This window comes from Chiloscyllium plagiosum, unplaced genomic scaffold, assembly GCF_037043375.1.
Source record: "Chiloscyllium plagiosum isolate Xiang-an unplaced genomic scaffold, Cpla_swu_hap1 HiC_scaffold_28, whole genome shotgun sequence".
NCBI lineage: Eukaryota > Metazoa > Chordata > Chondrichthyes > Orectolobiformes > Hemiscylliidae > Chiloscyllium > Chiloscyllium plagiosum.
Window position 1 is genome coordinate 3,327,925 of NW_028270166.1, and position 15,688 is coordinate 3,343,612.

Below are 15,688 nucleotides of genomic sequence, written 5' to 3' on the forward strand. Positions count from 1 at the left end.
ATCCTTCGTTGTCATTCCACCAGTAGGAGCTGAGTCCCAAACTTCAATATCTTTTTCATGTGGTTCACAATTATTTTACCTTGTCTTTCAAACTTTCCTTTTTTAATGGTGGTCTATACCTGTGTCTTCTGGGTTAGAAGCATACAACATAGCACACCCTTTAGTCCAACTTGTCCATGCCAAATAAGGTTTCCCAATTAAGTGATGGTTACCATATATTTAAAAATATGATCTGCATGTTATCCGGCATTTTATTTATAGTAGGAGAAAGTGAGGACTGCAGATGCTGGAGATCAGAGCTGAAAATGTGTTGCTGGAAAAGCGCAGCAGGTCCGGCAGCATCCAAGGAGCAGGAGAATCGACGTTTCGGGCATGAGCCTGAAGAAGTTACAAGATTCCTGAAGAAGGGCTCATGCCCGAAACGTCGATTCTCCTGCTCTTTGGATGCTGCCTGACCTGCTGCGCTTTTCCAGCAACACATTTTCAGCTTTTATTTACAGTAACTTTGTCAAAGGTCACACATGTTTGTAATTACTTCACCAGCTATGGATTGTTTGACTGGAGTGCATGCTCCCAAGGTAAAAGGTTGCCTTCTGCATCACCTCAATGGTGTACCCTTTTACTGTTACAAGGTGACCTTTTTTTTAAAAAAAAGATTTTGATGGCCTGAGTTGCATGGGCAGTTAATATTCATCAGCAATTGTAGGAATAGAGTTCAGAATCACTGATTTAGGGAGCATTATTACATACTGGCTCATTTTAGTGATTTAAGAGAATGGGGAAACACTGAGGCAAAACTGAAGACTGCAGATGCCGGAAACCAGATTTTAGATCAGAGTGGTGCTGGAAAAGCACAGCAGGTCAGGCAGCATCCAAGGAGCAGGAAAATCAGCATTTTCCTTCTCCTCTGATGCTGCCTGACCTGCTGTGCTTTTCCAGCACCACTCTGATCTAAAATCTGGTGTAACACTGAGCTGGGTCCAGATACCAGAGCCTTGAATATAGATATGTGATTTGAAACATCTACTTCCTCTAGTGTGAATGCTACTAGTGTTGAGAGAATCTTCCTGATGCAAGGAACCACGTCAGTTTTCCTGATATGACACATTTTTAATGCAGAAGTGGAACAAGTATCTTTGAAAAACCTTTTTATAATAAGCATCCAGTAATCTGTACAATCTGTGTTAATTGTGTTCTGATAACATTTAGTTTACTGTTGTGAAACTAGTCAAATCTCATCCCCTCTTAATTGCATCTGCCCATGGGCACTTTTAAATGTCTAACCCTCCATAACTTGTTCTGGGATTTGATTTATTAGTGCATGTATTGAGATAGTATTGCTAAATAATACTTTTCACTAACTAAGCAAATCATACCTTTCATAAGTACATCTGGGTAACAACAGAATGCCGAATAGTGATGCAGCTACAGAGAAGGTGCAGAAGATGATCAGCTGTAGCACATGAAAATTTTGTTCTTTAGTCTGATAAGTGTTTTTCCTGCTGTTAAATCTGTTGGTACTTGTTTTCAAACTTTTTTTATATTCTACCTGATAGATTAAGTGGAAGAGTATAACCTGGGTGGGAGGGATCTTCGATTATGTTGGCGGCTTTTGTGAGGTAGTGGGAAGTGTAGATGGAGTTAATGGAATGAAAGCTGGTTTTTGTGATGGACTGGGCTGTATTCACGACTGTGACTTCTTGCACCTCCACCTCTGCACCATTGATACAGATAGGGATGTGTCCTCCACTCCGCTTCCTGAAGTCCAATACCAGCTCCTTTCATTTTGCTGACATTGAGGGAGAGATTTTTGTCTTTTCACTATGCCACTAAGCTGTCCATCTCCTTCCTGTATTCTGTCTTGATGTTGAGATTCAACCCATTGTGGTTATATCAGTGGCAAATTTGAAAATAGAGTTAGGGCTGAACTTGGCCATACAATTGTGAGTGAATAAGGGGCTGAATACACAGCCTTGTGGGCACCAGTGTAGAGGATTATAATGGAGGAGGTGTTGTCACCTATCTTTGCTGAACTATGGATTATGTCTAATTGCCATCTTAATCTGAAAGCATTACCTAAACCTTTCTCTCAATAGCAAGGTGAGATCTTCCCAGTCTTTGCACTTCTTCCACTTTTCCTCTCCACTCTTCCTCTTTTACCTGCTCTATCATGTCACTCACTCCTTGCCCTGATCCTTATGATGTGTAAGTGAGTGAAAAATAGGACTGGATGGGCTATTATGGACTGAGGTGGAATCAGGAGCAGGGATAACAAGTTTGTGGGGTGTAGTGTATATAAGGATTTGGGAACAAGCAACTGAGTGGAAATGAATAGATGCTAGGAACTCACTGAGAGGAAGACTGCTGCAATTTTAATGAACTGTGTGACCTGTTTGCTTGTTGAAAGAAAACTGCGTTTTGAATAAGAAATCAGAATCCTTGATGTTTATTGATGCAGTTTAATATGCAACTGATCATCTAAACCATCTTTACAATATATAAAGAACATACACAGGTGACAATATGTATACACAGTGACTGGCAAACCATGGTCTATGGGATTGGGATCCGCAAACTGCCTTGGGTAGGAGTCAACTTGTGTTTAATACTTTCAGGATATAACAAAATGTTTACTGTTTAATTATAATATCAGTTGGTAGACTGTAGGAATTTGGGGGTGTACAGTTATACAGGAATTTAAAATAGATATATCTAATAAGTCTCATCAGTATGTGTCTGAGGTCCTTCATATCAAGTGGCAAACTTTGTAACTTCCACAGTCATGATACAAAAATTTTAGTGATCTTGTCTGTGGAGCACCTTGCCCCCAACTTCTGTCTATTTTGGGTACACAGGTATCTGCCTCCTCACCACAGTAACTCATCACATATTTCACACTGAATCTAGAAAGGATTAGAAAGTTACGTGATCCCGTGATATCACAGTATGTCCTGCAGCTTGTTACTCTCAATTAATGGGTAGTGATTGATGGGGCAGGAGTTTGAGGGGTCTGGTTGTAGTCCCTAGCTAGCGTAAAGCTCCCCCCTCCCCCTTTGTATCCAGCAATTACAGCTCTATGATCCCTTTGTGCTAGTTACACTCTGGGTCTTGCAGCACATTGAGAGTGTGTTCACACTGCAGCTCACTGAGGGTTAGTTTCTCAGTGCAATATTCCCTCAGCATCATTACTTGTTAATGCACTATTGATATGTGACACTCCTGTCACCTCTTACTAACCTAACCTGGGCAGGCACCCTGACGGACAACACTAATGCCACTACAACATATGCTCTGGGTGTGGGGGAACGTAAGGCAAATCTTCTAGGATTGAAATTTCAACAACTTCAGTATCAGTGTCTGAGGAATGGACAATCAAATGTGAAAAGAGCAACCGACTGCCTTGAGGGAAGCTTGAAGTTAGGACTTGAATTTCAGCACAGATTGGACATTGGTTTTTTTCCAGCTTTCCTGAAAAGAAAGATATGAAATGTGCTAAAGGGACTGCGAGTGTTTGAGAGGAAATGTTAAAACTTAATTGTTTCAAGTGTGTGAGAACATGCAAGAGTTTGCACTCAAGTTAGAGAGCCAGAGCATGCAAGAGAAGCTGAGTGGGAGACAGAGAGAACAAGGAACTGATTATCAGTAGTTGATCTGATCCATTTGGCTCAATGCTGCAATTTGGCTCAATAATAAATAGTGAAAAATCTGAAAAATAATTCAGAAGGGTAATGCAGCTTCCTTCACAAGATTTGGATCAGGAGCAACTGTCATGTGTGGGGATTAAAGGAAGCATTAACCTCCATTAGATGCAACATTAATGCATGAAAAATATCTGGAATAATCTGAAGAAAACTTTGCCTTCTCTGGGAGAATGGTCAGTTTTTAGAACTAGACATAGGAGACACTTGGACCATCCAAACAGAAATACCTAGCAGTGCACCATCTCTCGTCACTTCATCTGACTCTTCCTTAAAATATCCCAAAAGTTTTCTCTTAATTCCGCATGATTTGAAGTAAATTAACTTCTTTCTGCTTTGACCATGTGACTTTATTGGAAGAATCCCTGAATTAACAATTTACCCACAATCCTGTACAATTCAATGAAGCCCCACAATTATCTCCTTCCAAGGTCAAAAGATTAGGTTTCACCTTGCAATGGGCTTGTGTTATCAAATGTTATTGGTTGCGATGTGAAGCTGCTCTGTAGCACACAGTCCTGGCGTCTTTGATAAACTTTAAAGATTTCAAGGACGCTCTGTCAGTGTCCTGCCCAACGTTATCAATTCGGCCGATACCAGCACATTACTTACTATCCCCTTGCTGTTGCAAGAGCCTGTTACACACCGGTAAACAGTCTGAATAAACTTTGCGATTTAATAGTTGGGCTAGTCAGTACTTGTGAACTAAGCAAATACAGGGCCCAGCCACAAGCATCATTGAGCTGGAGAGAAAAAAAATCAGCTCATTAGCTGTCAGTACAATTCCAGCCCCCACCTCACCAATCCACTTTCTTTGAAAGGTCAAGTTCAATCACTGAGTTGCAGACAGGATGGTGTGGTTTGATCAAACATAGCAGCTGAAATATTCACACAGTGCGCTTGCTCAAATCTGCTCCAGATTGAGACCTCAATCTTGTTTCTTTGTTGTCTGAATGGACAATACATTTGATACAAAAAAAAATCATCTTAAGATAAGAAAATGTCTTTTGATCACGCTGCACTGCTCTTTCATTCTGTCACTCTCCTCCTTTGGTCCCTGCCCCCATCCATCCCCCTAGTTGGTAATCTCTTTAGTTCCTCCAGAAAACCATAGGCCTCCACAGGCAGCTTGTCCCAATGTAACTCTGTGGATTCATCACTGCATTGGAGTCTGGTCATTGTCCATTAATTATGATTTATTTTAAATGGGATTGGCCTCCCATGTGAATATAATCTCACTTCCAGCTGGGTTGCACGAGGATCGGATGAGGCGGTTTTTGAGGATTTGGTCACACACTCATTGTCATACTGGGAGAGTACTGCAAAATGAAAGCACAGCACGTGAAAAGATCTTCACGGAGGAGCCATTCAGCCCACTGTATACGCACCAGCTCTTTGAAAGAGTTGCCCCATTATTCCCTCTTCTCCATAGAATCCCTACAGTGTAGAAACAGTCCCTTCAGCCCAAAACGTCGACACTGACCCTCTGAAGAGTAAAGCACCCGGACCCATTCCCTTACCCTATTATCCTATTTTTAACCCTAACTAATGCACCTAACCTATACATCCCTGAACACTCTGGGCAATTTATCATGGCCAATTCACCTGCACATCTTTGGATTTTGGGAGGAAACCCACACAGACAGTTGCCTGAGGCTGGAAACAAACCTGGGTCCCTGACATTGTGAGGCAGCAGTGCTAACCACTGAGCTACTGTGCCACCCCATGGTCATCTCTCTTATCCTGTAGCCCTATGTTTTTTTTTCTCATGTTCAAATACCAAAAGACCAACCTCAAATGTTGATGCATCTAGAAGCTCATCAGTGAAATGTCTGACTGACTGGCAGTTTCATCCAGTAGCATTGACTACTGAGACTGGGAGAGTTTGTACTAACTGGAAGAAAACAGCTGAGACAGGAAGGTGTGAGAAAAGTTGTAGTGTAGCCAACTTACACTTTCATTTTGGAATGGGTTTAAAAAGTTTCCTGTCAGCTCGCCATCATCACGAGGTGTTCCCGGGGGATTGCTCATCCCAGTCATGTTGTTTGGTGAATTCTAAAAGGACAAGGATGAGGAACATTGATCATTGATGTACTAATATCTGAAGAGTTGTGTTAATTGATTCATAACCTTCACTGTGTTCCCAATTAGTAATTCCCACGCCCCAGCCCCTAATCTTTCCATCAATTACCATCCCTCTAAATCTCCATAGTAAACTCCAACTGTACTTGGAAAAATGAAGAATTAATCCAGGACAATTCCAAACTAAAATCAGGAACTGATGCAGGAAACTGAAAACATGATAGCAAGCAGCCACCAGATGGAGACTGAATATTAGCTTGACACATGCTTTTAAACATACATCTGTGATAGAGTCATACAGAAGGGAAACATCCTTCAGTCCAAGCTGAGCATAATCCCAAACTAAACTGGTCCCACCTGCCTGCTCCATATCCCTTCAAATCTTTCCTATTCATGTACTTATCCAAAAATGTTGTAACTTTTAAATGTTACATTTGATAAGATTCCCATGGTAGGCTCATTCATAAAGTCAGGAAGTATGGGATACAGGGAGATTTGGCTATCTGGATTCAGAATTGGTTGGCTGACAGAAGGCAGAGAGTGGTTGTAGATGGAAAGTATTCTGCCTGGAGGTCAGTGTTGAGTGGCGTCCTGCAGGCCTCTGTTCTTTGGCCTCTGCTCTTTGTAGTTTTTATAAATGACTTGGATGAGGAGGTTGAGGGGTGGGTTAGTAAATTTGCAGATGACACAAAGGTTGGAGGTGTCGTTGGTAATATAGAGGGCTACTGCAGGCTCCAGCGCGACATAGACAGGATGCAGAGCTGGGCTGAGAAATGGCAGATGGAGTTCAACCTGGATTAATGCGAAGTGATGCATTTTGGAAGGTCGTACTCAAATGCTGAATATAGGATTAAAGACAGGATTCTTGGCAGTGTGGAGGAATAGAGGGATCTGGGTGTGCAAGTACATAGATCCCTCAAAGTTGCCACCCAAGTGGATAGGATTGTTAAGAAAGCATATGGTGTTTTGGCTTTCATTAACAGGGAGGTCGAGTTTAAGAGCCACAAAGTTTTGCTACAGCTCTACAAGTCCCTGGTGAGACCACACTTGGAATATTATGTCCAGTTCTGGTTTCCCGACTATAAGAAAGATACAGAGGGTGCAAAGAAGGTTTACCAGGATGCTGCCTGGACTGGACGGCTTGCCTTATGAAGAAAGGTTGGATAAGCTCGGACTTTTCTCTCTGGGGAGAAGGAGGAAGAGAGGAGACCTGATCAAGGTATAAAGATAATGAGTGGAATAGATAGAGTCAATAGCCAGAGACTTTTCCCCAGGGCAGGATTGACTGGTACAAGGAGTCAGCTTGAGGATATTAGGAGGAAGGTATAAAGGAGATGTCAGAGGTAGATTCTTTACGCAGAGAGTTGTGAATGCATGGAATCCGTTGCCAGCTGTGGTGGGGACATTTAAGTGACTGCTGGACATGCACATGGATAGCAGTGAGTTGAGGGGTGCGTAGGTTAAGTTATTATATTTTACATTAGGATTAAACCTCAACACAATTTCGTGGGCCAAAGGACCTGTGCTGTACTTTTCTATGTTCTATGTTGTAACTGTACCCGGATCCACTGCATCCTCAGGAAGTTCATTCCATATGCGAACTTTTTGCTCTATGTAAAAAAATTGCTCCTCATGTCTCTTTTAAGTCTCTCTCCTCTCTCCTTAAAAATGTGCCCCAAATCTTGAAATCCCCCATCCTAGGGAAAGGATACCTACCATTAACCCTATCTATACTCCTCATGATTTTGTAAACCTCTATAAGGTCACTTCTCAATCTCACTGGTCAATTTACTGCTACTTGTGCTTATTGCAGACAGGCCAAGATTCAGACACAGATATGACTGGAACACTGTCTCTGACTGGTCTTTGCTTTAAACTGAGCTCCCAGGTGAGTCTGAAGAGTGCAACAGCCCAATTTCTTGGAGATCCAAGTGTAGACCCAGGGGCTGTAACTTGCCTCAGACAAAGAGGAAAGCACATTTCTCAGGAGTTCCAAGATCATGTTCTCCACAGCCATGCTCAATATGCCAGTCGTGTCTCCACTTCAGGAACTGAAGCCCATAATCAAGGCTGAGGTTCCCGGTGTGGTGATGAGGGAGTGCTGCACTGTCTACAGAGTGGGTGGTGGATGCAGCACATTGGCCTGCTCAGATGAGTATAAAAGATCCTATGACTTATTGTTTTGAGGAAGAGTTTCCTGGGGATCTTAATATTGATCCTTCAACCAACATCACTAAACACAGCTCCTCTGATCAGTATCACTATCATTATTTCTGTTTATGGGATCTTGTGTAACATTTTTGCCAAACTTTCTACACACAGCATTTATTGCCCATCCCTAGTTACCCCTTGACAAGGTGGGGGTGAGCTGCCTTATTGAACCGCTGCTGTCCATTTGCTGTAGGTTGACCCACAATTCCCTTAGGGAGGGAATTCCAGGATTTTGACCCAGTGACACTGAAGAAACGGTGATATATTTTCACAAGTCAGGATGGTGAATGGCTTGGATGGGAACTTGCGTGGGGAGGTCTTCCCATGTGTCTGCTGTCTTTGTCCCTCTAGATGGTTGAGGTTTGTCAGGAACATACTTCCAAGGGAGACTTGGTGAGTTTCTGCAGTGCATCTTGTAGATGGTACACACTGCTGCTACTGGGCATCAGTGGTGGAGGGAATGGATGTTTGTGCATATGGTGCCAATCAAGTGGGCTGCTTTGCCCGGGACAGTATCAAGCTTCTTGAGTGTTGTTGGAGTTGCGCCCATCCAGGCATGTGGGGAGTATTCCATCACATCCCTGACTTGTGCCTTGTAGATGGTGGACAGGCTTTGGGGAGTCAGGAGGTGAGTTACTTGATGCAGTACTCCGAACCTCTGACCTGCTCTTGTAGCAACAGAATTTATATGGCTGGTCCAGTTGAGTTTCTGGTCAGTGGTACACCTTAGGATATTGATAGTGGAGAATTCAGCAATGATAATACCATTGAACATCAAAGAAGATTCACTCTTCTTGGAAATGGTCATTGCCTTTCATTTGTGTTGCATGAATGTTACTGGTTCTTGTCAGCTCAAGCCTGGATATTGTCCAGATCTTGGATATGGACTGTTTCAGTATCTAAGGAGTTTTGAATGGTGATGAAGCAGTTGAAGATGCTTGGGCCTCAGACACTACCCTGAGAAACTGCTGCAGAGATAACCTGCAGCTGAGGAGACTGACCTCCAACAACTAAAACCATCTTTCCTTGTGCCAGGTCTGACTCCAACCAACGGAGAATTTTCCCCCTGGTTCCTAAGGGAATTGGTTAAGGCTCCAGGACTCCATTATGTCGAGATCAAGCATCCCAAGAATGAATGAAACAAAATGTTGAGGTGAAGTGTGACAGAAGGATAGATGAGTCATGTTGAATGGACTATTGTAGTCTCAATAAAACAACAGGCCAGACAAATAAACAACCAGTGAGCTGCAGCAGCTTTGAACATACCTTAGACAACCCGTCCAAATCAGCAGTACCTGCAGAAGATGAAGAGACAGTCAGATACCTACAGGCCGACTGCAGACTTGAAGAACTCTCTCCACAGAGGCTGTCAGACCTGCTGAATTTCTTCAGCATTCTCTGTGTTTGTTTCAGATTACTATGTGTTATCTCAGGTCCAGGGTCAAATTACTCTGTGTTACTCTAGACGCAGAGTTTCATTACTTTCTGTTACAATGTTAAGAAATTAGAGCAGGAGCAGGTCAAGCCTGCTCTGCCATTGAATAAGGACAGGGCTGATTCTGGGTTGAATCTTCCCCATTTCCCTCGATTCCCTGAGAGACCATCCACATCAGAATTAAACATATTCACTGATTACAGCACCCCCTTAACTGTGGTGTAAAGAATTTCAAGGACTCACCACCTGGTGGGTGAAGGAATTTGTCTCCCTCTCAGCTCCTTCTCCTGACACTGTCCTCCCAGGGAAACAATCTCTCAGTGTCTACCCTACTGAGATCCTTCTCAGTGTTTACATTTCCTGAGGTGGTGACGTTGTGGTAATGTCACGAGCAACTGGACAACCCCAGGCTCATGTCCTGGGCAGAAGGGTTCGAACCCTAACCCGGCAGCTGGTGCAGTCGGAATTCAATAACAATCTAATGATAACCGTGTGACGATAGTCAATTGTTGCAAAAATACATCTAGTTCAATAATGTATTCTTACATCCCACTGTATTCTGTTTTTCTGTTCTTCTGACTGAAGTAAATAATGTCAAACTTGGTTTGACAGTTAAATGTGCCAATGATTACATTAAAGATGTTTATGGTATTAAACACCAATGGTTCTCCCTAGTTGTATTAAGAAAGCTATTATTTCATGACAGAAAGAAAGATATATCTTACTTATTGCTGAATGTTTATATCTGTTCCCAGAAGGGACAATGATTTCTATGCTGCCTTTTCAAACAGAGAAATCAAGGTACATCATAACATCTGTATTACTCTGTAATACTCCAGGCTAAGGTCGGTATTACTCTATGTGACTCCAGGCCACGTGGCATTACCTAGTGTTCCGTTCATGTGGTGAGGCTCCATGCCTGCCATTCCAGCCAATGGGCCCTCAGCTCCTGGACCCATCTGGAACTGAATGCAAAAAAAAAGGTTTGATTAGACAATGAGAACGGGGAACCTCAGGCCCTGAGCCACCACAAGTTGCCTGTCATTGCAATATTAGATTTTACAGCATTCCTTCATTGACCAATGTGTTCAGATGGACACTCATCTCTCAGTTATTGAGCCTTTCAATTACGCTGGAACTTGGTGTCATACTGTTGTATTGAGAAGCTCCTATTGGGGTAATGATAAATGTCCCAGAATTACTGCTTTATCTCTGGAACCCTGGGACCAGTATTTATCTTTCAATACACATCACAGAAACGGGTTCTCTGGTTATGATCACATTCCTATTTGTAGGATCTGGCTGTCACGTTTCCTAGACAGCAATTACACAAAAGGGAATTTCTCAGAATCTTATCAAAGTTGATGATTGCAATTTCACTCTTCCCCCTAAGTGCTTCACAAGAGAATTAGCAAGTAATAATAGACACCTAGTAACATGCTATTTGGATGATTAAGAACTTTCAAAAATTGTCTTAAAAGAGGAACGGCAGGTGGAGAGATTGGGTGAGGCAATTCCAGGCAGCTGAAGGTGATACTGCAAACAGCTCAGTGATGAAAATCAATGCAGAATCAGTGCAGGGAGTGGTGTAGGAGCTGGAGGGGATGACCCAGATACCATGGTAAGACAGATATCTAATAACGACGAGTCAGAATATAGAAAGGAGATAAAGGGATTGGTGACATGGTACAATAAAAACAACTTCCCTGTCAACATGGGGAAGACTAAAGAACTGATCACTGACTTGAGGAAGAAAGGAGCAGAACATGCCCCCATCTACATAAACGGAGCTGAAGTAGAGAGGGTAGACAGCGTCAGGTTCCTCGGAATGACGAAAACCAACAACCTGTCCTGGACTTCCCACGTAGATGCAATAGTCAAGAAGGTACAACACCACCTCTTCTTCCTCAGGTGGCTCAGGATATTCAGCATGTCTATTAGGACCCTCGAGGAGAAAGTGAGGTCTGCAGATGCTGGAGATCAGAGCTGAAAATGTGTTGCTGGAACAGCGCAGCAGGTCAGGCAGCATCCAGGGATCAGGAGAATCGACGTTTCGGGCATAAGCCCTTCCAGCAACACATTTTCAGCTATAAGGACCCTCACCAACTTTTACAGATACACCATTGAGAGCATACTGTCTGGGTGCATATGGGCGATACGGCAACTGCTCTGCTCAGGAACATAGGAAACTACAAAAGGTCATGTGCACAGCCCAGAAGCCAACCTTCCATCCATGGACTCCATTTACGCAGCTCACTGCTGCAGAAAAGATGCCAACATTATCAAATACCCATCAAACTCTGGTAACACTACTGCCTTTTCTATCAGACAAAAGATACAGAAGCTGGGACACACGCATCAACAGGTTCAGGAATAGCTTCTTCCCGGTTATTAGACTGATGTATGGACTCTCTAACTTCAAATAATGTTGATCTTGCTAATATTGATCTCACCCAGTACACGCCCTTTGCAACATAATCTGTATGCCTGTGTCTAAGTATATTTCTCACCCGATGATCTTTATGTTCTTGCTTTCTACGATCTGCCTGTACTGCTTGTAAACAGAACTTTTCACTGTACTGAGTTACATGTGACAATAAATAAATCAATCAAATCAAGCTAGGGAGGGATGTAGGGGCTGGAGGAAGTGACCGGGATAGGGAGGGTTGTAGGGGCTGGAGGATGTGACAGGGATAGGGATGTAGGGGCTGGAGGGCGTGACAGGGATAGGGAGGGATGTAGGGTCTGGAGGAGGTGACAGAGATAGGGATGAGTGTAGGGGATAGAGGAGGTGACAGAGATATGGAGAGATGTAGGGGCTGGAGAAGGATACATGGTCATGGAATGTTAAATCTAGAGAGTGATTGCTGAATGCAATTTAGGATACACAGCAGCAGAACTTTAAAGGAACTGAGGATCATGGACGGTAATAGTTGGGAAAGCAGGCAGGATTATCCTGGAATAGTAAAGTGCAGAGATAACGATCACATGGACAGGGTTTCTGCAGCCAACTATTGGAGAGATGTGTTCAGATTTCCTGGGTGGAAGTGAGTTCCTTTGTCCCAATCTTCACTGTTTACAGTCTCATTGGTGCCAAGTGCAAAGGCTGTCAGTGAATGTCAGCAGACTATTTAACTGCAGTGTGCATCATACACAAGCCTGTCCTGAGACTGGAGAGTTCATTAGGAGCAGGAGGTCAGATTAGTAAAACCAGCCTCAACATCACACCTTAATCCAGAGGAACTGAGGCCGACAAACAACTGAGGCAGAGATTTCTCTGGCCTTATTAGATTAAATTTGGAAAAGGGTCCTTCAGCCCAACAAATCCACACCAACCCTCTGAAAAGTAACCCACCCAGCCCCATTCCCTTACCATATATTTACCCTGACTAATGCATCCAACACTATGGGCAATTTAACATGACCAACTCACCTAACCTGCACATCTTTGGATTGTGGGAGGAAACCGGAGCATCTGGAGGAATGCATTTAGCCAAGTCTAATTCTAAAGCGAATTATACAACGAATGGAAGAGCCTTGGGAAGAGTTGATGAGCACAGAGATCTGGGAGTGCAGGTCCATTTTACCCTGAAGGTTGCTGCACAGGTGGATAGAGTGGTCAAGCAGGAATATAGTATGCTTGCCTTCAGTGGACGGGGTATTGAGTATAAGAGCTGGCAAGTCATGTTAAAATTGTACAAAACATTGGTTTGGCTGCATTTAGAATACTGTGTACAGTTCTGGTCGCCACATTACCAAAAAGATGTGGATGCTTTGGAGAGGGTGCAGAGAAGGTTTATAAGGATGTTGCCTGGTATGGACAGTGCTAGCTATGAAGAGAGGTTGAGTAGGTTAGGTTTATTTTCACTAGAAAAGAGGAGATTGAGGGGGGAACCTGATTGAGGTTCTCACCTGTCTAAACCGACAGGTGTAGACAGTACATTTGGATCAGCTCAGGCTTGAAGGGCCTGTTCCTGGACTGTAAATTTTCTTTGTTCTCTTTGTTGACACAGGGAGAATGTGCAAACTCCACACAGTCACCCAAGGCCGGAATCGAACCTGGGTCCCTGGCACTGAGGCAGCAGTGCTAACCACTGAGCCACCGTGCCACTTATGACCGAATTAAATTGTTTGGCGGCCATACCCCTGTCTTGCCCTGTCACTGGCACAGACTTACACTGGAACGGCTGCTTCCTGCTCCCAATGGCGCAATCATTGTGTACATGTTCTCACTGGAGTTTGTGGAGTCTAAGAAGAAAACAACAGAAGCTGAAGGTCACAATGGAGGTGAAGCAGTAACAGTTTGTCAGCATTTTGAAGAACTGATGTTCAAAAAGGTTTCATGTGTAAGATGTGTTCAGAACATAGAACATTACAGCGCACTACAGGCCCTTTGACCCTCAATGTTGCTCCAACCTGTGAAACCAATCTGAAGCCCATCTAACCTACACTATTCTATTCTCATCCACATTTTCATCCAATGTCCATTTAAATGCCCTTAAAGTTGGCGAGTCTACTACTGTTGCAGGCAGTACATTCCACGCCCAACTACTTCCTGAGTAAAGAAACTACCTCTGACATCTGTCCTAAATCTATCACCCCTCAATTTAAAGCTATGTCCCCTCGTGTTAGTCATCACCATCCGAGGAAAAAGGCTCTCCCTGTCCACCCTATCTAACCCTCTGATTATCTTACATGTCTCAACTGTGTCACCTCTCATCCTTCTTCTCTCTAACAAAAACAGCCTAAAGTCTCTCAGCCTTTCGTCATAAGACCTTTCCTCCATACCAGGCAACATCCTGGTAAATCTCCTCTGCACCCTTTCTAAAGCTTCCACATCCTTCCTATAATGTCTGTCCCATCCAGAGCTGTATGAAATGCCCCAAGTGCGGCCGCACTAGCATTTTGTACAGCTGCAGCATGACCTCGTGGCTTCGAAACTCAATCCCTCTACCAATAAAAGCCAACATACCATACGCCTTCTTAACAACTGTATCAACCTGGGTGGAAACTTTCAGGGATCTATGTAAATGGACACTGAGACCTCTCTGCTCATCTACAATACCAAGAATCTTACCATTAGCCCAGTACTGTGCATTCCTGGTGCTCTTTCCAAAGTGAAACATTTCACACTTTTCCACATGAAACTCTATTTGCCACCTCTCAGCCCAGCTCTCATCTTATCTATGTCCCTCTGTAACCTGCAATATCCTTTGGTACTATCCACAACTCCACCAACGTTAGCGCCATCTGCAAATTTACTAACCCATCTTTCTCTGCCCTCATCCAGGTCATTTTTTAAAATGACAAACAGCAGTGGCCCCAAAACAGATCCTTGCAGTACACCACTAGTAACTGAACTCCAAGGTGAACATTTCCCATCAACCACCACCCTCTATCTTCTTTCAACTAGCTAATTTCTGATCCAAGCCACTAAATCACCCTCAATCCCATGCCTCCGTATTTTGTGCAATAGCCTACCATAAGGAACCTTATCAAACACCTTACTGAAATCCATATACACCCCATCAACCACTTTAACCCATTCACCTGTTTGATCACCTTCTCAAAGAACTCAACACGGTTTGTGAGGCACCACCTACCCTTCACAAAACCGTGTTGACTATCCATAATCAACTTATTCCTCTCTAGATGATTATAAATCCTATCTCTTATAACCTTTTCCAACACTTTACCCACAACTGAAGTGAGGCTCACTGGTCTATAATTACCAGGGTTGTCTCTACTCCCCTTCTTGAACAAAGGAACAACATTTGCTATCCTCCAGTCTCCTGGAACTACTCCTGTCGACAATGACAACATAAAGATCAAAGCCAAAGGCTCTGCAATCTCCTCCTCAGCTTCCCAGAGCAGTGTCAACACTTGCTAATGCCCCATTAATGGTACATGTCCTGAGCAATGCCAACACCTCTCACTCAACATGCATCTGAGACCAAGGAGTTTACAGTCGCCTTCCCCCACCCCCAGTGCCCACCCCCTCCCCCAGGCAGAGAGTGAAACAGCTTTGTACTGTCTCTATGTTGATCTGCACAAACCTCAGGCAAACTCAGTGAAAACCAGAAATCTCACCCACAGCCATGGATGGAGAGAGGAAATGTTAGTGTGGTACAGTCAGCAGTGATGGAGAACTTTACTCTGTATCTAACCCTATGCTGTCCCTCTCCTGAGTGTGTTTGATGGAGGACAATGTAGAAGGAGCTTTATATTAGAGACACTGCTTGCCCCCCCAGTCAGTTCTGGT

General features: G+C 43.5%; 1 protein-coding gene across 10 annotated transcripts in view; it reads right to left on the reverse strand.

Annotated features, from left to right (window-relative positions):
- Window positions 1-2,429: 2,429 nt before the first annotated feature.
- Window positions 2,430-15,688, reverse strand: part of ssbp4 (single stranded DNA binding protein 4) — a 191,114-nt gene continuing 177,855 nt past the window's right edge. For 5 of the 10 annotated variants that reach the window (XM_087975887.1, XM_087975884.1, XM_087975882.1 and 2 more), the window contains 5 exons: window positions 13,604-13,674; window positions 10,313-10,391; window positions 9,258-9,286; window positions 5,652-5,753; window positions 2,430-3,468 (listed from right to left, as the gene is read on the reverse strand). In XM_087975887.1, coding sequence (XP_087832013.1) covers window positions 3,418-3,468; window positions 5,652-5,753; window positions 9,258-9,286; window positions 10,313-10,391; window positions 13,604-13,674 — 332 coding nt within the window. In that variant the 3' untranslated portion in view covers window positions 2,430-3,417. Of the gene's footprint in view, window positions 5,018-5,651; window positions 5,754-9,257; window positions 9,287-10,312; window positions 10,392-13,603; window positions 13,675-15,688 lie in introns of all 10 variants that reach the window. The other 5 variants (XM_087975886.1, XM_087975885.1, XM_043721526.2 and 2 more) reach the window with 2 other exon arrangements.